Here is a 26,670-nt window from a genome sequence, read left to right on the forward strand (position 1 = left end):
CCTTTCCCCCACCCGATTATTGAAACCCTGCAAAAGTCTGGGCCTTCCCAGGGTCAGCCAGATGCCAAGAGAACCTGGGCTGGGCCCGAGGGCTACGGGGGCAGCGGGATCTTCGTGCCCAGGAGGTCGTAGGCGAAGATGTTCCAGAAGACGGCAAAAACCAGGAATGTGGCGTAGGACAGGAGGACCACCCACCACCCGCACTGATCCTGCAGGTTTTCCTCATAGCTGCGAAGGATGGTCAGGCCCATGCTGATGCCCACAATGGCCCCGGCCAAGTGGGCCATGAAACTGGGCTGGGGGCCAGCGGAGGGCAACGGCGGGGAGAAACGCAGCCAGACGGCACGGCCCACTTCGGAACTCACTGCAAGGAAGTGGAGAGAGAGAGAGGGAGAGAGAGGGAGGAAGGGAGGGAAGGAGGGAGAGAGAGAGAACATGGGTGGAAGGTCAAGTTTCTAGTCCTCAGGACATCTCCTGCCACAAAACCTCTGCCTCGGTCACCTTCCATGTTAGTGAGCCAAGGAAGCAAGGAAGGAAGGTGTTGTGGCTTGCCAGCGGAGTTGGCAGCAGATTCGGACAGTGAGGAGGTTGGGGAGGAACATGGGCCAGTCCTGGAGTCTGGGGAAGGCTCTGATGAGGGCTCTGCATCGGAGGCAGAGATGGGCCCAGGGCCCTCCGACAGTTATCAGCTGCCTTCAGAGTCAGACATCAGTGGGGCAGAAGAACAGCTGGAGCCTGTTCCCAGTGTGCGCATGCGCAGAGCTGCCAGGAGAAGGGAACAGCTAAGGAACAAGGGCCGACTTGGGAGTAAAGACACAGGTGGACGGTGAATGGCCCCTCCAGGGTGGGCTCCTACCTGCATTGGTACCAGTTCATGCGTGCTTTGTGTGTGCTTCATGCGCTCCTCGCTGTCCGAATCTGCTGCCAGCTCCACTGGCCGCTGGCGGGCCACAACAAGATAGAGGAAGCGCAAGAGGAAAAAAAAACGAAGGGGGAAAACACACACACTTACTGCACACCAATGCCAGCACCATACGGAGGAGTTTATAAGGGCAACGCATCCCAGCCCAATTCTGTAGAGGGAGAGAGAAGAAAAGGATGCCTCCGTGACTCTGTTTCCTCTTCCACCCTCTCCCCTCTGCAGCTGCAAACTGGCCTATTTCAGGCGCCCCACACCCAAGTCCCCAACTCGGGCCTGATGGATTGTGAAAATAACTCTGCCACACTCTCAACGGTCACAGCTGTGGGGTTGTATATACTTTTCCCGATTTAACTTGGCTGCTACCCTGGTGCCAAAATAACCAAGTCGGTTTGGAAGACACCTCAGATTCTCCGCTTCAGTTCTGGCCACGGGACAGTCCTTTTCTCTGCAATGTTTTTTTTTAAATCTCCCCTCTTCTGATTTGCCCTCAAAATATCGGCGAGGAAATAGAGACGATGCAAATTCAGCCACCGTCTGACTTTCCAAAGAAAAGCTGTGTTTTCTGCCCCATTCTCACCATGACGACGTTGGCCAGGTGAGCCGAGCAAAGGGCGTAGACGCCCCCTGAACCTCCAACCAGGGGGGCCCTCATGTCGGTGATGGAGACGGTCAGTGAACCTACAAGGAAATGGAGGGTGGGGAGAGGAGAGAAAAAGAGGAACAAAAGTACCTTCCGCTTAAGCCACACTTAAGAGCCGAGGTGGCACAGTAGCTCACTACTACAGCTGGCTGCTATCTGCACTTTGACAGTTCGAATGTCACCAGGCTCAAGGTTGACTCAGCCTTCCATCCTTCTGAGGTGGGTAAAATGAGGACCCAGATTGTTGGGGGGCAAGAGGCTGACTCTGTAAACCGCTTAGAGAGGGGTGTAAATGGTATGGAAGTCTAAGGGCTGTTACTATTGCAGTTTTCCTTCCTTCCTTCCTTCCTTCCTTCCTTCCTTCCTTCCTTCCTTCCTTCCTTCCTTCCTTCCTTCCTTCCTTCCTTCCTTCCTTCCTTCCTTCCTTCCTTCCTTCCTTCCTTCCTTCCTTCCTTCTTTTCTTCCATGGTGCACAGTGCTTAAAGTGCAATACTGTAGGATCCTTCTACTGCCTGCTGGCTGCTTGCAATTTAGCAGTTTGAATCTCCCCAGGCTCAAAGTTGACTCAGCCTTCCCTCCTTCCGAGGTGGGTAAAATGAGGACCCAGATTGTTGGGGGGCAAGAGGCTGACTCTGTAAACCGCTTAGAGAGGGGTGTAAATGGTATGGAAGTCTAAGGGCTGTTACTATTGCACTTTTCCTTCCTTCCTTCCTTCCTTCCTTCCTTCCTTCCTTCCTTCCTTCCTTCCTTCCTTCCTTCCTTCCTTCCTTCCTTCCTTCCTTCCTTCCTTCGAATGCAGTATTGCAGGCTAACTCTGCCGACTGCCAGCAGTTCGATCCGAGGTGGCACAGTAGCTAGAGGGCAGCACTGCAGGCTACTTCAGCTGCACTTTGGCAGTTCAAATTCACCGGCTCAAGGTTGGCTCATCTTCCAAGGTTCCTTCCAACTCTGTTGTTGTTCTACTCGCCATCTGCAGGTGTTCTGCACACTTCCTTGTCTACCTTACGAAGCCCTCCATTTCTTAGAAGCAGAGGGAATGGCCTTGTTGCTGCCACGGATTAAACTAAAGCTCCCTGCATAAAAATAACCCTCTGTTGCTGAGCTACAAACCTTCCCTTTCCTACTTGAAAGGCTTCTGCTTGCCGATCACCTGATGAAAAATCACATTTCTTTCTCCCTTTTTTTCTTGAATTAACAGCAATAAAATCAGTTTTTCCCCCCATCCAGGCTCCCTGGAATTCTTGGAAAAACAAAGATTTGGGGAAGAACCGTGTTGAAAAAAGCACCATAATGCACAATTTTTCTCCATTTCGGTTCTCCCGAGATCGGTGGCTCAGTGGCTAAGACACTGAGCTTGTCGATCAGAAAGGTAGGCAGTTCAGCGGTTCAAATCCCTAGCACCACGTAACGGACTGAGCTCACATTATCTGTCCCAGCTTCTGCCAACCTAGCAGTTCGAAAGCACGTAAAAAATGCAAGTAGAAAAATAGGAACCACCTTTGGTGGGAAGGGAACAGCGTTCCGTGCGCCTTTGGTGTTGAGTCATGCCGGCCACATGACCACGGAGACATCGTCAGACAGCGCTGGCTCTTGGGCTTTGAAACGGAGATGAGCACCCGCCCCCTAGAGTCGGGAACGACTAGCACATATACAATACAATACAATAGTAGAGTTGGAAGGGACCTTGGAGGTCTTCTAGTCCAACCCCTTGCCTAGGCAGGAAACCCTATACCGTTTCAGACAGATGGCTATCCAACATCTTCTTAAAGACTTATGTGCAGTGGGGGGGAACCAGAGATCGGGGACATTCCAGTTCTCAGTGATCTAAGTATTGGTGGCTTATGGGTGCTGTAACTTTTTTAGATATCAGGTTCAGGAAAGTTATTTTAGCAGGGTTTTTTAAGGTTTTTTTTTTTAAAGGATTCCTGACTGCTACATGTTTTTTTTTTAAAAAAGCACCCCTGTTTTTCCCCTGGCATGTATGATTGAACCCCAAAAGGCTGAGCCTTTGTGGCTGACCTCCTCTTAGAACAGATGAATCCAATTCGGTAGCTGAGCTGGAAGACCAAGAGACCGGCGTCCTGCCAAAATACTTCAGGTTCCCGACTCACCTGCCAGGACTCCTGCGAGGTAGAGGAAGCTGATGCGAAGAACGCCATGGACCATCTCTAGCGGTACCCCGATCATCAGCTGCAGGAGCGCGTTGAACCCCAGCTGTTCTAATCTGGAAGGGAAGGAAACGGGTTCAATCCTCCATAAGGTCTACTTGGCCTGGGCTTTAAGAGAAAAAGGGCTACCTGTCACGAGGACTAGAACCTTGAGATGCATCTGAAATTCTCAAATCCATAAAGCTTCGGTTTTCCTACACACTTTGAACTTTGTCAAGGCAGCTGCCTAGAGTGGTACCTATTAATCTACTCGCGTTTGCATGCTTTCTAACGGCTAGGGGGGGCAGGAGCTGGGGTGGGAACAGGAACTCACCCCATCGTGCAGCGCTCGGGTCTCGAACCCAGGCTGCCAGCTTTCCCAGCTGACAAGCTCAGAGTCTTTAACCGCTGATGTTCTGACCTAGGCTTCCCCACAAAGCACGAGGCAGAGTCCTGGTCCTGACAAAATCCCTTTTATTAAGTGAACGTGAATTCCTCTCATTCACCTTCAGCCAAGGCCTGGCAAACAGTCTTTCAAAGGAATATTTATGACCACAGACCTTATCTAGCTTGGAAAGCGGCCATGTAAATATTTTCCCAAATGAGGTGCTGTGCAAGGAAAGACTGGGCACAGAGTCTCTGAGATTCACGGACAGATCTTCACACTCCTGAAACGAATCTAATGAACGAAGGAACGAATTGTTTCCTGCAAAAGCCCCCTCCCCTTTCGCTCCTCTTTTATTTCCTATAGGGGGAACTAATCACCTTCCACCTGTGACTTTACTCCCAAGTCGACCCTGATTTCTGAGTTGTTCTTTTCTTCTGGCAGCTCTGCGCATGCGCACACTGGGAACAGGCTCCAGCTGTTCCTCTGCCTCACTGATGTCCGACTCTGAAGGCAGCTGATAACTGGCATATGGCTATGGCCCTATCAGTGCCTCTGACACAGAGCCCTCATCCGAGCCTTCCCCAGACTCCAGGACTGGCCCATGCTCCTCCCCAACCTCCTCACTGTCCGACAGCTGCCAGCTCCGCTGGTGGGCCACAGCAGCTGAGCCAACCCACGCCCACCCCCACGGAACTCACCGACACCTTAAATTTAAACACAGGGGGAAACTCAAATTATTAACCTCTTTGGATCATACCATATCGTTCTGATTTGATTGCCAGGAAACCTTCCATCTGGTCCCTTGAAATATGGAATTCTACTTTAAATGCCAACTGCCCATCCCCATTAAATAATTGCACCCCCCCCTGGTCTAAACTGTTTGCTAGCTTTCAGGAAAAGAAAATCTGACCATTATTTGATCGCAGTTTGGTGCCTGCCTCTCCAGAGCCCCCCCCCCCCATCCTCCTTCCATAGAAATGAAAAGCTGATTCCAAATTGGCCACCTCTTTTAACATTAAAAGTCTGTTCATGTTAAAAAGAGTGTCACCCAAGTTCCTAATCCTCATCACTGCCAAAGAACCTGCCCAAATCTGCCTTTGAATATCATCATCATCATCATCCTCTTTTAATTACCCCATAATCCCTTGTAGGGTGGATTCTGGGCAACTGAATCGAGCGGAGTGTTTATTGGCCGGATGCCTTTCCTGTCACCAATGCATAGTTTTTCCTCAGCAGATCTATTCCCAGTGTGCCCAGAGAGAGAATCTGCCTCTACCTAGGATCGAACTCACAGCCTCCTGATTGTGAGGCGAGATACACTACATATACTGGGCAAAAATAGTTACGGAAAAATAAGGGGGTTGAAAGGCACCATTCTGTTTCCTAATTATATGAAATAATCGCGTTTGGCCATTTGCCTGGCAGCTAAGATTTCTTGTCTGCCAAACATCCCACGATATTTCTGGTCTGGCTCCCACCTAATTTGTAAACTTTACATCTGTTCTTTTCAACATTCCCTCCTAGCTGCCTTTAGAAAAAGAAAGAAGGAAAGAAAGACGCTTAAAACGAATCGGGATTTATTGTTATTATTATTATTAAAAGGAAGATAGAAGTGTGCGATTCTCAGCCTATCAAGTTAAGGAAGGTCGTCTCCCAGAATTGTCCCAAAGATGCTTTTTCCCCAAAAGGCAACTGGACTTTGGTTTTCTTTGAAGACGTTTTGCTTCTCATCCCAGAAGCTTCTTCAGCTCTGACTGGATACAGATACAGATTGACAGAGTTGGAAGGGACCTTGTAGATCATCTAGTCCAACCCCCTACCTAAGCAGGGGACCTTACACTATTTCTGACCGATGGCAGTCCAGTCTCTTCTTGAAAGCCTCCAGTGATGAAGTTCCCGCAACTTCCGAAGGCAACTTCTGTCCCATGGGTTGATTATTCTCACTGTCAGAAAGTTCTTCCTCATTTCCAGGTTGAATCTCACCTGGATCAGTTTCCGTCCATTATTCCTTGTCTGGCCTTCAGGTTTCTTGGAAATAGCTTGACCCCCTCCTCTCTGCGGCAGCCCCTCAAATATCGGAAGTCTGCTATCATGTCTCCCCTGGTCCTTCTCTTCACTAGACTAGCCAGGCCCAGTTCCTGCAACCGTTCTGTTCTGATCCAGACTTCCTCAAAAAGCATGAAGCAGAGTCTTGGTCCCGGTAAAACCCCTTTTATTTACACAACTGTAAATTCCTTTCATTCACAGTCAGCAAAGCTTTAGCAAACAGTCTTTCAGAGGAATATTCATCAACACGAACCTTATCTCACTTGGAGAGCTGCCAGATAACTAGTTTCCAAACACAGAGCAAGGCAAAACTTGGCACAGAGTCTCTTATAGTCACAAACAGAACTTTCCACTCTTGAAACAACCGAATGAACGCATTGTTTCCTGCAAAAGCCCCCTCCCCATTCGCTCCTCTTTTGTTTCCACTGGGAGGGGCCAATCACCTCCAAGGTGTGACTTTACTCCTAAATCGACCCTGCTTTCTTAGTCGTTCTTGTCTTCTGGCAGCTCTGCGCATGCGCACACTGGGAACAGGCTCCAGCTGTTCCTCTGCCTCACTGCTGTCTAGCTCCCTCTCTGCCTCCGTCGCAGAGCCCTCGTCTGAGCTTTCCTCAGCCCCCAGGACTGGCCCATGTTCCTCCCCAACCTCCTCACTGTCTGAATCTCCTGCCAGCTCCGCTGGCCGCCAGTGGGCCACAACACATTCTTCATATGTTTTAGCCTCCTGACCTTTTCCTTCCATTCCCCACCATTCAGTCAGAGCTGAAGAAGCTTCTCGGATGAGAAGCGAAACGTCTTCAAAGAAAAAGAAACAACAAGAAAGTCCACTTGCCTCCTGAAAAAGCACCTTTATGGGTGGCTGAGAATCTCCATAGACATTGTTCCCAGAATTGCAAAGCTATTTTTCTCTAGAAAAGTTCTCCATTTTACGAGGGGCAATTGCTAAGCGAATCGCTGCAGTTGTTCAGCTGGATCATGAGGTCATTAAATGAATCTGGCTTCCCCCATTAACTTCGCTTGTCCAAAGCCATCTGGGAAAGGTCGCAAACGGTGATCACAGGACCCCAGAATACTGCCACCGTCATAACTACATAGCAGGGGCTGAGGGTTGATGCTGCAACGGTCGTAAATGTGAGCACCAGTGTAAGTCACATTTTTCAGCTCCGCCATAATTCCAAACAGTTACTAAATGAATGTTTGTAAGGGAAAGAACGATGGTTCTCGACTTACGACAGTTCACTTAGTGGCTGTTCGAAGTTACAGCTGCGGCGAAAAAAGTGACTTATGACCGATTTTCACACGTACGACCGTCGCAGCATCCCCGGGGTCACGGGATCGAAATCCAGACGCTTGGCAACTCGACTCGCATTTATGACGGTTGCGTGGTGACGTGATACCCTTTTGCCACCTTCTTATAAGCAAAGCCGACGGGGGAAAAGCCCACATTCATTTCACAACCAGGTGATTAAAAACTGCAGTGATTGACTTAACAACCGCATCACGAAGAGTCGTAAAACGGAACAAATTCACTTAGCAAACCTTTTGCTTCGCAACGGAAATGTTGGGCTCAGTTATGGCTGTAAATCGAGGACTCCCTGGATTCTAAATAGAATCTCCTCCACTATTTATTTATATATTTATTTATTTATTTATTTATTTATTTATTTATTTATTTAGTTAGTTAGTTAGTTAGTTAGTTAGTTAGTTAGTAAGTTAGTTATTTTAGTTTGTCAAACATGTAAAAAATATCAGGTATAAGTATAAACATGGACATGAACACAGTAAATGAGTACAAATAAATGCGGCTGTTAGGACAGGGACAGAAGACAGGCTGGTGCGCTTATGCAATACAATACAATACAATAGTAGAGTTGGAAGGGACCTTGGAGGTCTTCTAGTCCAACCCCCTGCCTAGGCAGGAAACCCTATACCGTTTCAGACAGATGGCTATCCAACATCTTCTTAAAGACTTCCAGTGTTGGGGCATTCACAACTTCTGGAGGCAAGTTGTTCCACTGATTAATTGTTCCAACTGTCAAGAGTTTTTTCCTCAGTTCTAAGTTGCTTCTCTCCTTGATTAGTTTCCACCCATTGCTTCTTGTTCTACCCTCAGGTGCCTTGGAGAATAGTTTGACTCCCTCTTCTTTGTGGCAACCCCTGAGATATTGGAACAATGCTATCATGTCTGCCCCAGTCCTTCTTTCTCTTAAGCTAGACATTCCCAGTTCCTGCAACCGTTCTTCATATGTTTTAGTCTCCAGTCCCCTAATCATCTTTGTTGCTCTTCTCTGTACTCTTTCTAGAGTCTCCACATCTTTTTTACATCGTGGTGACCAAAACTGGATGCAGTATTCCAAGTATGGCCTTACCAAGGCCTTATAAAGTGGTATTAACCCTTCACATGATCTTGATTCTATCCCTCTGTTGATGCAGCCTAGAACTGTGTTGGCTTTTTTGGCAGCTGCTGCACACTGCACTTATGCGCTTTATGGACTTCTTAGGAATGGGGTGAAGTCAACAGTAGACAGGCTATGGTTAAAATTATGGGGGTTTGGGGATGTAACAACAGAGTCAGGTAGAGCATTACAGGCACTGACCACTCTGTTGCTGAAGTCGTGTTTTCTGCAAATATTTAGTAAATATCCAGGATTTGCTTTCCAGCTTTCCCACAGTTCTGGGTTTCGGTCTAGCATGCTCAGAAATTTCTCATTGTTTTTCCCCCCCTACGAAACGCAATAAAATCTGAGGATTCAATTCCATTCCAGTGAGCTGCTTTCAACCACTCCAGCAACAGATCTGTTTTATTTCGGGATGGGAGGAAAAATGTACATAAAGAGCTTTGTACAGTGGAGAGAGAGAGAGAGAGAGAGATAAAAACATTGCATAGTATCACAGATAGCAAAGAAACAAACTTAACAGCTGGCTGCAACATGGGCCAGATGTCACTCGTCAGCAAGTCATAAAAATCTACATCCGCTTCTCCAACATTATGACATATAAAAAGATTGCCTCTAATTCCCTACTCCAGGCAAGCGAAAATAGAGTTGTGAAAAAAATAACACACTCCTGCCAATCCTATCCTAACGGCCAGCTAAAACTTCACCATTCGTGCTGGATTTGTCCCACCAAGTCTTGGAGAAGAGTCACATCCTCCTGTTACTAGACGCGAGCCTCTATAACCACCAGCAAAAGCTCAATTTCCAGGACACGGAGCCACATCCGTGTGCTTGCACACCCCTGTCCCAAAGACACTTGCTTTGCACTCCTGCTGAGGAGTGCCAAGATCTGGACTAATAAAGGAGGGTATTTGTAACTCAGGGTTAAGTGAGGGACCCTTGGTGCTCTCTGAGCTTGGTGGTTTTCTTGAAGACGTTGCGTTACCCAAGCTGGGTAACATCATCAGTGCTCTAGGAGGGAGTGGGCTTTGTATAGTGGAAGAGAAAGGAGGAGGGGGGGAATGTGGGGTCCTTGGTGCTCTCTGAGTTTGCTTGTTTTCTTGTAGATGTTTCATTACCTAACTAGGTAACATGTTCAGTGCTCTAGAAGGGAGTGGGCTTTGTGTAGTGGAAGAGAAAGGCGGAGGGGGGGAATGTGGGGTCCTTGGTGCTTTCTGAGCTTGCTTGTTTTCTTGTAGATGTTTCATTACCTAACTAGGTAACATCATCAGTGCTCTAGGAGGGAGTGGGCTTTGTGGAGGAGAAGGGAGGAGGGGGAGGGGAGGAAAGGGACTGTAGGGTGTCGATGCTCTCTGAACTTGGTGGTTTTCCTACAGATGTTTTACTACCCAACTAGTGGGCATCATCAGTGCTAGAAGGGAATGGGGTTTGTGGAGAAAGGAGGAGGAGGAATGTGGGGTCCTTGGTGCTTGTTTTCTTGTAGACGTTTCATTACCTAACTAGATAGTGACATCAATGCTAGAAGGGAGTGGGCTTTGTGGAGTGGAAGAGCGAGAGGAGGAGGAGGAAGAGATGGACAATGACTATGGGGTCCTTGATGCTCTCTGATGCTTGCTTGTTTTCTTGCAGACCCAAACTAGATAACATCACCAGTGACCTGAATTTGCAGACCTGTGGAGCTTCAAAAGTAAAGCAGGTCACTTTTTAGACTGCAGATGTTTTGCGATTCCCAATTCCACCCAGAAACGGGAGGAAGTCACACAAGCTGTAACACAAGGCGAAACACGAGGCCGATGTGTGTCGAGGCACCGAGAGGCCAGGCACGATCCACCAGGTGTGGCCGGCAAACCAGCTTCCTCCGATCCTGCTTTACTAATAAACGGGAAAGGAGCCGGAGAAGACATTGTAGACACTTACCCTACATGCATGAACATGTATGTGAGAAACCTCCAGGCCCGGGCGCGATGTCCAGGATGGTAGACCAAAGGGCTTTTCATGTACTCTGGATGGTAGGTCTGTAACACCCACTTGTTCAGCCGTGCTCCATAGCAAAGGAAAACGATAATCTAGTAGAAAGGAGAAAAAATATACTAGGATGGTCTTCTATAAGTTGATGTCCTTCAAGCACCTTGGACCAAAGGTCCTGTTAGTGTTGTGGTCAGTGGAGCTGGCAGCAGATTCGGACAGTGAGGAGGTTGGGGAGGAACCTGGGCCAGTCCTGGAGTCTGGGGAAGGCTCTGAGGAGGACTCTGTGTCCGAGGCAGAGAGGGGGCCAGAGCCGTATGCCAGTTATCAGCTACCTTCAGAGTCAGACATCAGTGAGGCAGATGAACAGCTGGAGCCTATTCCCAGTGTGCGCATGCGCAGAGTTGCCAGAGGAAGGGGACAACTAAAGAACAGGGGTCGACTTGGGAGTAAGGCCACAGGTGGACAGTGAATGGCCCCTCCCAGAGGAAATAAAAGAGGAACAAAAGAGGAGTGGAGCTTGCAGGAGACAATCAGTTCGCTTCATTGGTTCGTGACTCTCCGAGACTCCTTGCCAAGTTCTGCAGATATCGGCCTGGCAGCTCTCCAAGCCAGATAAGGTCGGTGACTGTAAATCCTCCCTTGAAAGATGTTGCTGGATGTGAATGAGCAGAATTCACAGTAGATTAATCAAAGGGTTTTTTGTCGGGACCAGGAGTTTGCTTCATGCTCTTGGGAAGCCTCGCTCAGAACAGTTAGTAGTGCTGAAAGTCTAAGACCTTTGTTTGCTGCAGAATCTCTGGATTTTGGCCCAGAGGCAATTCTACAGGAGACCAGCAAGCAAAAATCAGTTGGGGAAGTCTGTCTCGCCTAATGACCATGGGATTCACTTAACAATTGCAGTGATTGGCTTAACAACGGGGGCAAAAAGGTGGCAGAATCGGCTGCAGAATCATTTAACAATGGTTTCCCCCTGTTTCTCCTGTCCTGTTGTATATCCGACTCTAGAAGATGAGGTTCATCTCTGTTTCTTAGCCAAGGGAGCCAGTGTTGTCTGAAGATGCAGCTGTGCTCATGTGGCTGGCATGTTGAGGTGCATGGAACGTTGTTATTAGAGATTAACAGAGTTGGAAGGGACTTTATATGTCATTTAGTCCACACACACCCCCACACACACAAGCAGGAGACCCTACAGCATTTCTGACAAAGGGCAGTTCACTCTCTTCTTGAAAGCTTCCAGGGATGAAGCTCTCACAACTTCTGAAGGCAATTTCTGTTCTATGGGTTGATTGTTCTCACTGTCAGGAAATTCCTCCTTATTTCTAGGTTGAATCTCTCCTTGTTCAGTTTCCATTCATTATTCCTTGTCTTCAGTTGCTTTAGGAAATAGTTTGACCCCTTTCCTCTCTGTGGCAGCCCCACAAATATTGGAAGACTGCTATCCTGTCTCCCCTGGTCCTTCTCTTCGCTAGACTAGACATACCCAGTTCCCGCAACCGTTCATCGTATGTTTTAGCCTCCAGTCCCCTAATCATCTTTGTTGCTCCTCTCTGCACTCTTTCTAGAGTCTCAACATCTTTTTTATAGTGCGGTGACCAAAAGTGGATGCAGTACTCTAGGTGTGGTCTTACTAAGGCTTTATAGAGTGGTATTAGTGCCTCCCTTGATCTTGATTGTATCCCTCTGTTAATGTAACTTAGGATTGCATTGTCTTTTCTGGAGGCTGCTGCACATGGCTGGCTCATATTTAGCTAATTGTCCACTAAGACTCCAAGATCCCTCTTACAGTCACTACTATTAAGCCTGGTTTCACCTGGATTATATCTGTATGTTTGGTTTTTCTTACCTAGGTGTAGGACTTTACTTTTCTCTACATTGAATTTCATTATCTTAGATAGGTGCCCAATGCTCAAGTTGGTCAAGATCCATCTGGATCTTGAACCTATCTTGTAGGGTGTTAGCTTTCCTGCCAGCTTAGTATCATCTGCAAATTTGATAAGTTTCCCTTCTGTTCTGCTCCTCTCCTGCCTTGCTTAGCAATGCAAATACTGGTTGCAATTGTGATCATATGTTGAAGACTATATTTAAAAATTCTAACACACACACACACACACACACACACACACACACACACACACACACTTTTACCACCTTGACCAAAGCATCAGATTGTGCTGATGCTTCTGACCTAGAAATCAAGATTCACAAGTCCAAGAGCTGGAAAACGGACACGTCTGGTTTTAAGGAACTCCTTTCCCTTCCCCCCCACCCCCCTGAGTGTGCTGTGCACTCCAACCCTTGGCAAATAGCTCCTGTGCACACCTGGGTGAGTGTGACCACAGCCATGAAGACAGGTGGAGGACAGGCACGGTGCTGGTAGAAGTACCACCGTCGGTGCATCTCACACGGGAGGATCTCGTACGCCACGTAGCGCACAAAGCGTTTGTAGAAGCCCAGCCCGGTCTCATCCAGGAGGCCATCCTGAGGCAGGGCCCTCTGTCCATTGGCGATGGCCCGCTTGAAGCTGCTGGAACGTTTGCTGCTGATCTGCAAGGAGAAACAGTGACCCCAACAGCAGGAAAATCACCACCACGTCTTTCATCATGAACTGCTTCCTAGAGACCCTCCCCAACAATTCCCAACCCTGCCTTTGAGCCAAAAATATCTCCATGGCAGGATATGTACAGGGGAACATCAGGCTGAGCTGGAAGGTGGGCTTAAGCATGTCATCTGTTTGGAATCATTGCATTGCAAGAAAAGCCAAGCCCTGCCTCCCTGGGAGCTCTCCCAGGTCCTGAAATATCTGTTCTTGACCAACTGTAGAAAAGTGGATACTACATCTCCAGAATTGTCTCCACAAGTAGCAGCTCCTAGCCAACCTTGATTGATATTTCAGGCATTTCATTACCCAACTAGGTAACATCATCAGCGCTAGAAAAGGGTTTAGCAGTGGTTCTGGCAGTGATGATCCGTAGTTAGGTAATGAAACGTCTGTAAGAAAGCAAACCACCTAAATAGCATTTTTCAACCATAGCAGCTTTAAGATAAGTGTGGAACACTGAGAATTGGTCGACATGTCGTGCAGCTGCTGAGGTTGAGAAATGTTGGTCTACAGAAGTGGAAAATGTAGTGTTATGGCTTGCCAGCTGCCAGCAGAGCTGGGGGCAGACTCGGATGCTGAGGAGGTTGGAGAAGAACTTGGGCCAGTTCTGGGGCCTGGGGAAGGCTCTAGTAGATGCTCAGCATCGGACACAGAGATAGAGCCAGGACCGTCTGATATTTCTCAGCCACTGGGGAGGCAGCTGCCCTTGGAGGCTGCTATGAGTCAGGAGGAAGAACAGCTGGGGCCTGTTCCAGATGTATGTATGCACAGAGCAGTTAGGAGAAGAGAACAATGGAGGATAAGGAGTCGACTGGGGAAGCAAAGCACACGTGGACGCTGAGTGGCCTCTCCCTGGCTGGGGAATAAATAGAAGGAAAGGGGAGTGGTGGTTGTAGGAGATAACAGTTCGGATTTCTGAAGACTTTGCTCATTGTGTTTTGTGCCACAGAGACTACATGCCAGAACTTAAATTGCAGCCTTTCGGCTGGGAGCTCACAGCCTTGCAATTATTGCAAGGAACTGATAAGAAGGGCGGTTACTACAGTCAACCCTTTGAAGGACTATTGCTTGGACTTTTCGGTGTGTGAATGCAATTAATTCACAAGAGGGGGTTTGGGGACAAGGAGTCTGTTTCTTGTTTCTGCTAAGGCTGGGTCAGAAAACGCAGGCCATCCATGCTCAAGAGACTCTGGCCCAGCCACCCACAGCTGCGGGTACTCACGCCACTGACCAGATCTACCAGCTCCTGATAGCAGATCTGACCCTCGTCATTGCTCTGTGCCAAGGCCACCAACATCTCCAGTTTTGCAGGATCCAGAGGGAGTTCATGGCTGTGGACCAGGCTGGAGAAGGTCTCCACTCCAACAAAACCAGTGTTTTTGGGATCAAGCTGTCAAAAGAGTGGGGGTAGAATCAGCAATGGGGCCACCAAGGGGTCCCTATTTTTCTACTTGCATTTTTTTACGTGCTTTCGAACTGCTAGGTTGTCAGAAGCTGGGACAAGCAACAGGAGCTCACTCCATTACACAGCGCAAGGGATTCGAGCCGCCAAACTGCTAACTTTTCTGATCGACAAGCTCAGTGTCTTAGCCACATAGCCACCGCGCTGTTAGAGATGTTATTAGAGATGTCCTATTGGCACATCTGGGAAACCCCAAATCTGAAAGCTTCCAGGTTTTCCCCACCCAAATGAAAGTCCAAGCCCCTGCCTAGCACCCTCATGTCCATCACATGGTCCAATCAGGCACCATCCCAACTGGAGATTCCTCCCAGTCACACCCCTCCAGAGTAGAGTAGAATCAGGAATGGAATAGAATAGAGAATCAGGTAGAGTAGAATAGAGTAGAATCAGGAATAGAATAGAACAGAATAGAGAATCAGGAATAGAGTAGAATAGAGTAGAGTAGAGTAGAGTAGAGTAGAGTAGAGTAGAGTAGAGTAGAGTAGAGTAGAGTAGAGTAGAGTAGAGTAGAGTAGAATAGAATCACAGGGCTGAAAGGGACTTTGGAGGTCTTCTTGTCCAACCCCTGCCCAAGCCAGAAGACCTTATATTATACTTGTTCTCAATCATGCTTTCTTTTTTCCCTGTAGGAACCCAAAACAGATGTTTTCCTCAACATCTGTTTCCTACCGGAATCTCAGTTTTTGCTGAATAGTCTCTGAGTTTCCCCACATCTATGGGGCCATCCAGTAGCGCCCCCCCCCCAATCTCTCTCGGCTAAACAGAGGTAGCAAGCAACGGTGAAGGTTGAGGAAATCCGTTTTTATTTTTATTTTAGAGAACAGCCGGGCCATGCAGTGAAATAGGAAAGCGAGGCGCTTTGATGAATGTTTGATGAAGAGTAGCACTTTTGCCTTGATAAACATGCTCTGTGTTTGTGCATTGTCAAGGTTCAATGCCCTAAAAGGATCACCAACACTTAGCTGAGGGCACCCAAGAGCCAAAGATTTCTAGATGTGGCAGAAATAGTATGTTTACACACACACACACATACATACATACACACACACACACACACACCAGTGGTGGGTTTCAAAATTTTTTAGAACCTCTTCTGTAATTGTTGTCTGCTTTGTGGGAGTGGCTTGCTGGTCATGTGACCATGTGGGAATGGGTTGCCGGCCATGTGACTGTGTCGGAGTGGCTTGCCGGCCATGTGACTGGGTGGGCGTGGCCAACTTGTAAAACATGGTGAAAATTACTTAACAATGCTCTTGCTTAACAACCAAAATGTTGGCTCAGGAACTCAGGCATTGAAGCGTGCAAGTCTTAAAGCTGTCAAGTTACAAGACCCTTGCACCCCTAACCCTTTAGAAAAAACCCCCAGGGGTGTTCAAACTTGACAGCTTTAAGACTTGTGGACTTCAACTCCCAGAATTCCTCCTCTCGCTCTTCATCTTGATGATGTGCGGACGGGCGGGGGGAGGGATCTAGAACCGGTTCTAAACGGCACTGTAGATTTGTGGAACCTCTTCTATAGAAGAGGTTAGAAGTGGCAGGAACCTTCCCTTGCTCCTACCCCTTATCTCCGGGGAAGAAAATGTCACAATGTTTAGAACAGGGAGAGCAAAGGAGGCTTTGGAAGGCTGGTGAGAAAGAGAAACACGCCCAACAAAAGTCATCCCCAGCTGCAGGCGAACTTATCGCTTCGTCTCGCCCACCAGCTCCCGGAGCTCACTCACTCCAGAGCAAATCTTGACGCACAGATAGTTACTTGGGCGTTGGAAGACTTCAGCGATGGGCCTACAACAGCCACAGCCATCCCTTCATGCACAGGATAATTTTTCTCTTCTAGGGGTTGAATCTGCAGATCGGAGAGCTGGGGGGAGGTGCAATGTTTGAGCACGCTTTCTGCAAGTTGGAAACCTTGGGAAGATGTCCAGGTTTGGTGGCGGGGCCTGTAAAGCGATCCAGGTTATGCCAAGCTGTGCAGGCTGCTGGTTTTATAATGAATTTATATTTACCGACAAAGAAATAAAAGGAGACTTAGTATAGATCTATTTCAAGCTATTTAGCTCTCGTCAGCTAGCCATACCCTTTCTAGGATTTGAACCTGGGCTACTTGTACATTAGGGTAGATGTATTAACCTCTAAGCCGAAGAGCCAGCGCTGTCCGAAGATGTCTCCGTGGTCATATGGCTGGCATGACTCAACGCAAAAGGCGCACGGAACGCTCTTACCTTCCCACCAAAGGTGGTTCCTATTTTTCTACTTTCATTTTTACATGCTTTCGAACTGCTAGGTTGGCAGAAGCTGGGACAAGTAACGGGAGCTACTCCGTTACCCAGTGCTAGGGATTCGAACCACCAAACTGCCGATTGACAAGCTCAGTTTCTTAGCCACTGAGCTACCACGTCCCTTTTCACTAGATTAGACATACCCAATTCCTGCAACTGTTCATCGTATGTTTTAGCCTGCAGATCCCTAACCATCTTTGGTGCTCTTCTCTGTACTCTTTCTAGAGTCTCAACATTGTTTTTTATGCCAAGCTGACCCTGAGTAAAGACAGCATTGTAAACCTTCAATTTTTTTAAATTAAAAAAACCCACCCCCTTCCACATGTGTTCTTATTATCTTATTGGCAGCATTCCTTCTTCAGTTGTATTATCCTAGTATTTAAGGACGTAAGAGCTGGACCAAGCGAACAGCTCATCCTGTCTAGCATTAATCCTACAATTGGAACAAGGACAAGAATTACAGGCCTGTGTCAAAGATCTTACTGGTTCGGTTAGGGACCAATGCAGTAAAGCAAATATTGCAATAAAGTGAGATAGACAAATGTTTTGATTTTGCTGTGTGTATAAAAATGACGGGCATGCTATACTGTAGTCTATTAAAGCGTGCAATAGCATTGTGCGTTTAAAAAAAGCGGGCCTGTCTTAAGTGAAAAATACTTTATTGTTAAAAAGCGCTAAGCCTCGCTGGAGCCTTCAACGAGTCGTAATCATTTCGCCGGTGGAGGGTCTCGTAAAAATAACTAAACATAATAAAGAGAAAGGCAATAAAATAAGGTACGGCTGAACAAAACACACATTTTCCAACTAGTTTCTCAACCCAAGCAACGTTACGGTGTCTAGACTTCAACTCCCAGAATCCCCTGGCCATCATGGACTCTGGGAGTTGAAGTCCAGGTATTTCCAACTTACCAAGGTTGAAGGGCTGGAATTAAGTATGCATGAAGTTTATCCACACACACACACCTTCAATCCTTGTGGATTCTGAGTGGACTGGAGAATTGTGAGAGTTGGAAGTTCACCCACCTTCCAGGGGCCAAGATTGAGGAACATGGTCTTAAGGGAATTAGTAGGCTAGAGCAGGAATTGGGAACTATGGCAGCTTTGCATCCTGGGGACTTCAACTCCCAGAATTCCTGAACCAGCAGCATTCTGGGAATTGAAGTCCACAGGTTCTAAAATTGCCATAGGTTATATTTTATTGTGTTTATACTTATTAGTTTGTAAAACAGGTACAAGATAGCAGGTATAAATATAAACATGGGCATGAACGAAAGAAATGAGGGATGGTAGGCACGCTGGTGCGCTTATGCACGCCCCCTTTATGGACCCCATTAGGAATGGGGTGAGGTGAGTGGTGAAATTTAATTTTTTTTTACTACTGGGTCTGTGGGCGTGGCTTAATGGGCGTGGTGTGGCTTGCTGTGCGTGGCTTGGTGGGCATGGCAGAGGAATGATACTGCAAAGTCTCCATTCTCACCCCACTCTGGGGACAGCCAGAGATGGTATTTGCCAGTTCTCCGAACTACTCAAAATCTCTGCTACCAGTTCTCCGAACTACTCAAAATTTCTACTACCGGTTCTCTGAACTACACAAAATTTCCACTACAGGTTCTCCGAACTACTCAAAATCTCTGCTACTGGTTCTCCAGAACCTGTCAGAGCCTGCTGGATTTTCACCCCTGGGTGAGGTCCACAGTAGACAGTTTAAGGCTGAAGCTGTGTAAAGTTGAAGCTGTGAAGCTGGGCTAGCGGGAACAGAGGAGACATCCTGGAAATCCTCGACTTACAACATTTCATTTAGTGGCCGTTCCAAGTTACGACATCACTGAAAAAAAGGGACTTGTGACCGTTTTTCACCCTGACGACCGTTGCAGCATTCCCCCAGGATCATGTGGTTAAAATTCAGACAGTTGACAACTGCCTCCTATTTATGACGGGTTGCGATGTCCCGAGGATCACGTGATCCCCTTTTGCGACCTTCTGACGAAGAAAAGGGGAGGGTCAGATTCACATAACAACCGAAGTTACTAATTTAACCACGGCAGGGATTCTCTGAACACCTGTGGCCAGAAAGAAAGGTTGCAAAATGGGGCAAATCTCAACAAGGGTCTTGCTTAGCAAGTGAGCCTATATTCTGAGCTCAGTTGTGGCCGCTTGTTGTGGACCACCCCTGTATCGCAGTATAAAACGTGCCACATTGGGTGGCTCCAGACTTCATAGATCCCAATTTAGGAAAGAAGTGAAAACCCCCAAACTTGGGTGTTTTGGCGCCACCCTCCCTTTGTAAATACCAGAAGGATTACAATTAAAGCTTCACGTCTCCGCACAGCTGCTCTTTATCTCTCCCTTCGCACGGCGGTGGGAGAGAAAGCAAAGCTTTTCCCGTGGATTATTTAGGTCGCGCATTTACAGGAGTAGATTCTTTGGTGAATTCTTGCCCAACACTGGCACAGCCTCAAACACACATCAAGGACCAGGCAGGGGAAGGAGAGGAAAAGGCAACCCGTTTACCAGCACAGATGCTCGGCACCTGACACGGGAAATAATGGGAGAACTGGGTTTTCTATTCTGGGCTGCATCGCTTGGGAGAGAAGCAACTCAGAATGAAGGAGAAATTTCCTGACAGTGAGAACAATTGAAGAACGGTTGCTGGAACTGGGTATGTCTAGTTTGATGAAAAGAAGGACTAGGGGAGACATGATAGCAGTCTTCCAATATCTCAGGGGCTGCCCCAAAGAAGAGAGAGTCAAGTTATTCTCCAAAGCACCTGAGGGCAAAACAAGAAGCAATGGGTGGAAAGTAATCAAGGAGAGAAGCAACTTAGAACTGAGGAGAAACTTCCTGACAGTTAGAACAATTAATTAGTTGAACAACTTGCCTCCAGAAATTGTGAATGCTCCAACACTGGAGGTTTTTAAGAAGAGCTTGGATAACCATTTTTCTGAAGTGGTGTAGGGTTTCCTGCCTAGGCAGGGGGTTGGACTAGAAGACCTCCCTTCCAACTATGTTATTCTATTCTATTCTATTCTATTCTATTCTATTCTATTCTATTCTATTCTATTCTATTCTATTCTATTCTATTCTATTCTATTCTATTCTATTCTATTCTAATTCATCATAGGTATGGCTTGGCTTCAGAAGCCTGGCTTCTCTTCATCTACTAACACATGTTAACAGAGTTGGAAGAGACCTTGGAGGTCATCTACTCCAATCACCCCATCCAAGCAGAAGACTCTACACACCATTTCTGACAAATGGCCACCCAGTCTCTTCTTGAAAGTCTCCAGTGTTGGAACATTCACAGCTTCTGGAGGCAACTTCTGTTCCATGGGTTGATTGTTCTCACTGTCAGAAAATTCCTCCTTATTTCCAGGTTGAATCTCTCCTTGATCAGTTTCCATCCATTATTCCTTGTCTGCCCTTTGGGTGCTTTGGAAAATAGCTTGACCCCCTCCTCTCTGTGGCAGACCCTCAAATATTTGAAGACTGCTCTCCTGTCTCCCTGGTCCTTCTCTCCTGTCTCCCTGGTCCTTCTCTTCACTAGACTTGCCATGCCCAGTTCCTGCAACCAGTCATCATATGTTTTAGCCTACAGTCCCCTAATCCTCCCAGTTGCTCTTCTCTGCACTCTTTCTAGAGTCTCAACATCTTTTTTATAGTGTGGTGACCAAAACTGGATTCAGTAGTTGTGGGTGCTCCATCCCTGGAGGTTTTAAAGAAGAGATGGGATAGCCATTTTTCTGAAATGGTATAAGCACTCTTTCTTGAGCAGAGGGATGGACTAGAAGACCTCCAAGGTCCCTTCTAACTATGTTATTCTGCTTGGTGGAAAAAAATCATTTAAAAGCTGTAGAGAATGCAAGACCAAAATGAGCGATAGATGAAGCCAGAGTTGGAAACCAAGAGGATACCTGTTCTGTCCAACCTAGTCCTACCTCTCTCAAACAGTCCAATGAACACAGAGGTAAAAGGTAAAGGTTCCCCTCACACACATGTACTAGTCATTCCCAATTCTAGGGGGCAGTGCTCATCTCTGTTTCAAAGCCCAAAAGCCAACATTGTCCGAAGACGTCTCCGTAGTCATGTGGCCGGCATGACTCAACGCCAAAGGCGCATGGAACGCTGTTACCTTCCCAACGAAGGTGGTTCCTATTTTTCTACTTGCATTTTTTATGTGCTTTTGAACTGTTAGGTTGGCAGAAGCTGAGACAAGTAATGGGAACTCACTCCGTTACGCGGCGCTAGGGATTCGAACCACCAAACTGCCGACCTTTCTGATCGACAAGCTCAGCATCTTAGCCACTGCAGCAGGAGGGGGGGGGGAGAAACTCTTTTGGGAAGGGTGATCTGTGGTCTCACATGCGCCAAAGCATTACGGATGCATTTATGGTCCGATGCATTTCTTGAACTCTTCTCACCAGCCCAGCTGCAAATCTCAGCTGGGGTGAAATTTATTTATTCCATTTTGATCCAGCTTTTATAGTTTAAATAAATAATTCAAAGTGGTGAACATACCTAAGATTTCTTCCTAGTCTTATTTTCCCCACAACTGGCATACAGCCCTGGCCCCCTCTCTGCCTCCGACGCAGAGCCCTCATCAGAGCCTTCTCCAGACTCCAGGACTGGCCCAGGTTCCTCCCCAACCTCCTCACTCTCCGAATCTGCTGCCAGCTCCACTGTGGTGGGCCACAGCAGCTATTCTTTTTGAGAGCGCGGGATCTATACTGATCTCTCAGGTCTTCCCAGCCAGGGAGCCAACCCACCTTACCAACTCATTTCTTACGTTTACGTCTACACATAAGCATCGGAAAGTATAGTATCGGTTGCTCCCCTAGCAACAACACGAAGCAGGCGTTTGTTGCACCCTCTGCTTTTTACATGTGCAAAAACCTGACACAGTGCACACACTTCTGTTCTCACGCGCGCAATAAAACGGCCAAGATCCAGTTGCATTATATATAAGGAGAAAAATGCCCGCCCCCTTCAGTTTCCCCCCCCCTTCAGCGCCAATCGAAGCTTCTCGTCAAAAAAGTAGCACGCAGCAGGCAGCCCCACCAAAGAATCCCATTCGTGGCAGGTGTCTCTAGCAAGAGAGCCAAGCTGCATGATGGGCTCACCTGGTAGGTTACGGTTCTGACCAGCTGAGCTAGCTTATGAGCAAATGTGTATTTCCACAATACACAAATCAACCCGGCCAGCTGAATTTTGAACTCCAGGAGGCTGTCTTGACTCAAGACAAATGTTACTCCTCTCCCCATTTCACAGAAGGGAATGTAAAGACTGACACGCCCCACGGCGGCAATGGTCAGCCTATGGCACCAGGACGAAACAGGACGAAACAGAAGCTCACAAAAGAAAAAAGATCTTACCTCGTGCCACACTGAAGGTGTTAGATGCCCCACCTCCCGCTGGCCAGTTGTCTCTTCAGCTCTCTGCTGCGCATGCACGCAAGTCAGCACATGGACAGGCTTGTGCATGTGTGCACCTTTCAGTTTGGGCATGCCCGCACACGCAGTTTGGGCGCTCGGCATCTAAAAGGTTTGCCCTCACTGCCTTATGGACTTCCTAAAAGCTACACGTCCAATCTGTGAAGTTGAGTACGCTTACAAGAGAGGAAACTCAACGAAGCCTGGAGGGATTAATTTCTGAGTAAAGGCAAACAGGTTTGCTCACTTTATCAACTATCCAGAGGAGAAGTCCGCCGCTGAGTATAAACAGGACTGCAGCAAAAACCAGGGAAGAATTGAGATGTCACCTCTCAAACTTCTTCCAAGTTTTGGACTGAGGCCTGTTGAACCTGCCCACTTTTCACAGATATGCGCTGAAGGCATCAAGAATGCTCTCTAGCGATCAGAGTCAGACCCTCATGGCTGGGTTCACACCAACCTCTGGTCCCCGCTTAACAGAATACAAGCGCTACCATCACCCAGTTTAAAGTTAGAAATTAGAGTATGGCAAGAGATGATACATTAACAACAGGAATTAAATTTTCACAGAGGGATGATTAAAGCAAACAAGGGTAAGGAAATATGGGGGGATTTTATAAAAACGGTGTTGGTGGAAGACAAAGGGAATAAAGCTACTCAAGAATACAGGTTGTTTTGGAGGGGACAAGGACACAATTGGAACATATTGTATACCTTTTAGTTGTTATATATATATGGTCTGGGGGGTGTACTGTAATATTTGTATTTTTTCCCTTTTTTTGGTGTTTATATGTACTATGTATTATTTGTATTTAAAATTAAAACACACACACACACACACACACACAAACATATATTGTGTCACAACCCCTGGTATGCCCAAATATACCCAAATATGGAGGGAGCATACTGCTTCCCTTTTCTGTCTTTCGGCTCACCCTAGGAGCCATCCAGGCAGAAAGCCATTTTTTAATGTTGTCTTTGTTACATTTGTGTTGCATTTGTGCTGATAAATAAATAAAGGGAGACTAGTATAGATCTATTTCAAGCTATTTAGCTCTCATCAGCTAGCCATATCCTTACCCTTTGATTCCCAGTAAGGGTATGGCTAGCTGATGAGAGCTAAATAGCTTGAAATAGATCTATACTAGTCTCCCTTTATTTATTTATCAGCACAAATGCAACACACACACACACACACACACAAAGTTAGAAATTATCCAAGACATCCGGATTCATACAATATACCACGATAAAGGAACAGGCTGACCTACAACCAATGCCTCTCCAATGTTGGTTAGATTAATGCAGTGTTTCTCAACCATGGCAACTTTTAAAATGTGTGTCTATGGCAGGGGTGTCAAACTGGATTTAATTGAGGGCCAAATCAGCATTGTAGTTCTCCTCCATGGGCAGAGGGGAGTGGGAGGAGGAGACAGGATGGATGCCTCCTGCAGTATGGGGCATGGGGAAGGGGGCACACCCATTTTCGACCTTCCAGGCCTCCAGCAGCACTCTGCCGGTCAAAAGGGCCGGGGGGGGGGGCACATGCAGCCCGTTTGGCTGGCAGAAGCACCGCTCGATGGTCCTTTGGCATTTCCAGGCCAGGTCCAGAGGCCAGCTCCAACCCGGGGGCCTTGAGTTTGCCAACCCTGGTCTATGGAGAATTTCAAGTTAGGAAAGAGTTGTCTCAAACGTCCTTCTGAAGAAGAACTGAAGAAGCTTCTTGGATGAGAAGTGTGACGTCTTCAAGAATAAAACGAAGCCTTGTGAAAAAGCACCTTTGGGTTTTTTAAGACGGCAGGACCAACTCCAAGCCACATCTTAAAAGTTGCCATGGTTGAGAAACACTGGAGTAAATGTGTGGTAGGGATTCAGCTGCCACACTCAAAGCTGTACCTCCATTTGAGCCTCAGCCCAAAACCTCGGTTGCTAACTAAGCAACTGGATGTGAAAGTTGGACCACAAGAAAGGCTGAGCGCCAAAGAATGGAGGCCTTTGAACTCTGGTGCTGGAGAAGACTCCTGCATTGAGTCCCTTGGACTGCAAGACCATCCAACCGGTGAGTCCTAGAGGAGATCCACCCTGACTGCTCTTTAGAAGGCCAGATCCTGAAGAGGAAACTCAAAGACTTTGGCCACCTAATGAGAAGGAAGGACTCCCTGGAGAAGAGCCTCATGCTGTGAAAGACTGAGGGCAAAAGAAGAAGGGGACGACAGAGAATGAGGTGGCTGGATGGAGTCACTGAAGCAGTCGGTGTGAGCTTAAATGGACTCCAGAGGATGGTAGAGGACAGGAAGGCTTGGAGGAAGGTTGCCCATGGGGTCGCGATGGGTCGGACAAGACTTTGCAACTAACAACAACAACAACAACTAAGAAAGAGCTTCAAGGATTTCTTACAGTTCGGCAGGAATCCTATGGACCTTTTGGAAAACTCTCAAAATTTGGTTTTTCCAGCAGACTTCAAAAAAGAGGAGCCTACAAGATGCTTTCACAATAGGTGAGCCTTCCAAACACTCTCTCGTGATTTTGTTTACAATTTCATCGTTTTTAACAGCTATTGAAGATGTGGTTTTGCTCGTTTTGTAGTACAGGTAGTCCTCGAGTTACGACCGCAACTGAGCCCAACATTTATGCCGCTAAGTGAAATATTCGTTAAGTGAGTTTTTGCCCCCTTTTACAACCTTTCTTGCCACAGTCGTTGAGCGAATCGCGGCAGCGGTTAAGTTAGCAACACGGTCGTTAAATGAGTTTGGTTCCCCGCCCCCCTCGACTCTGCTGGCCAGAAGGTAGCAAAAGGGGAATTATATGACCACCGCAATCGTCATAAAGGTGAGTCAGTTGCCAAGCACCTGAATTTTGATCACATGGCCACGGGGATGCCGCGATGGTCATAAGTGTGAAAAACGGTTATAACTTTTTTCAGTACTGTTGTAACTTTGAACCGTCACTAAATGAAACTGTTGTAAGCCGAGAACTACCTGTATTCTGTGCTGCCCAGTCACATTCGTGAGATGGGGGTGGGTGGGGGGGCTACATCAATTTTAACAGATTTAACATCGTTGGAAGGGACCTTGCAGGTCATCTAGTCCAACCCTCTGCCCAGGTGGGAGACCCTACATCCGCCTCTACCTAGGATCGAACTCACAACCTCCCGATTGTGAGGCGAGAGCTCCACCTCTAGGCCGCAGTATCTGCACCACAGCCCTGCAAAGCAGGCTGACATGATTATGCCCAGTTAAGAACAGGGTGGTCCAAGATTGCCTCAAAGGAGCCCGGAAGAAATAAAATTGGACCTGAGACCATGATAATTTTCTTCCTCGCAGACCCCTGAAATTCTGAAAAATCGGCTTTCATCCAGATATCTTCCGTTAGGTGCCAGTTTCAAGAGGGAAAAGGGTGCCAGGGTTCAACCAAAACTCTCTCCCCCCTCTCCCCCCCAGGCTGGCAATCCCAGGATGGGGCAAATTCTCCTTCCTGGTCGGTGCCAAATCCAGAGGAATCTCTCAACCGCTCCGAGTGAAGGCAGCCCAACCTGGCGGTCTGATTGTGCAAGGGACGCTGGGGGACACTCAGTGAATGCATTACTGGGGACCCCTAAGTCCATTCTTAGAAGCCGGTGGCATCAACCCCCCCCCAAGCCCGGGTTTCCCCCCTCCCTCAAACTCATGCGTCTGTTATTTTGGATGCAGGCTGAGCATGCCAGGGCTGCCAGCGATGGGCAAGGTACTGTCGTGCTGCACGTTGCTCCTCCAAGCCCGATCCTGTTGCAGCAGCCGGCGCGCCTCTCCCTTGGCACCAGTTGCCCAGGTTCAGAGGGAAACCCCCCCCCAAAAAAACCCTACCACCGGAACAAGGATAAGCCTATGCATGCCCCCCCCCACAACACCTCTATCTGATGAATGCAGAGCAAACGCCCTGCGCCCGATCCAGTCGCCCGACTTGCGCTGCGCGACGCGTGCCGCGACCAACCCTACACCCGGATTTGGGGATGGGGAGGGTCTTCCGACTACCCTGCTCCGGACTGAGCGTATCCAAGAAGGGATGCGCGCAGCCGGGCAGGAGAGCCGGAGCCCCCTCCTCCCCTCCGGAGGAAGCTTGGCACGCATTTTAGCATCGGATGGAGAGCCGCACCTGAGGGGGGGGGTCGCGCCTGGACTCAGCCCCCAGCCCACCCCGATCCCCGATGGCTACGCAACCCCGGTCCCCGTTGCGCGGGCTCACCTGCTCCTGGACGAGCTGCCGCAACGAGCTCCTCTCCATATACCCGCGGCTGGCGGCGCTGGCGGCCGAGGAAGAGGAGGAAGAGGAAGGCACCACCGGCGGAGAGCCCAGGAGGAAGCACCTTCCTCTTCCCCGCCGCCGCCGCTGCCGCCGGGCAGGTGATCCAGAGCCAGAGC

General features: G+C 48.0%; 1 protein-coding gene across 2 annotated transcripts; it reads right to left on the reverse strand.

Moving 5' to 3' along the window:
* On the reverse strand, positions 1 to 26,670 carry RHBDL1 (rhomboid like 1). Of its 2 annotated transcripts, none has more exons than XM_081966108.1 (8): positions 26,495 to 26,670; positions 14,338 to 14,496; positions 12,827 to 13,051; positions 10,457 to 10,605; positions 3,674 to 3,786; positions 1,500 to 1,600; positions 1,013 to 1,073; positions 1 to 364 (listed from the first exon to the last, which is right to left on the reverse strand). In XM_081966108.1, exons 1-8 carry the CDS (start codon positions 26,531 to 26,533, stop codon positions 93 to 95), a joined length of 1,119 nt encoding a protein of 372 aa, XP_081822234.1. In that variant the 5' UTR covers positions 26,534 to 26,670; the 3' UTR covers positions 1 to 92. The 2 variants fall into 2 exon arrangements, with proteins under 2 accessions (XP_081822234.1, XP_081822233.1); XM_081966107.1 differs by having other exon boundaries at positions 14,329 to 14,496.

Source organism: Natrix helvetica, assembly GCF_964273705.1.
Source record: "Natrix helvetica genome assembly, chromosome: 13".
In the NCBI taxonomy this organism is placed as follows: domain Eukaryota; kingdom Metazoa; phylum Chordata; class Lepidosauria; order Squamata; family Natricidae; genus Natrix; species Natrix helvetica.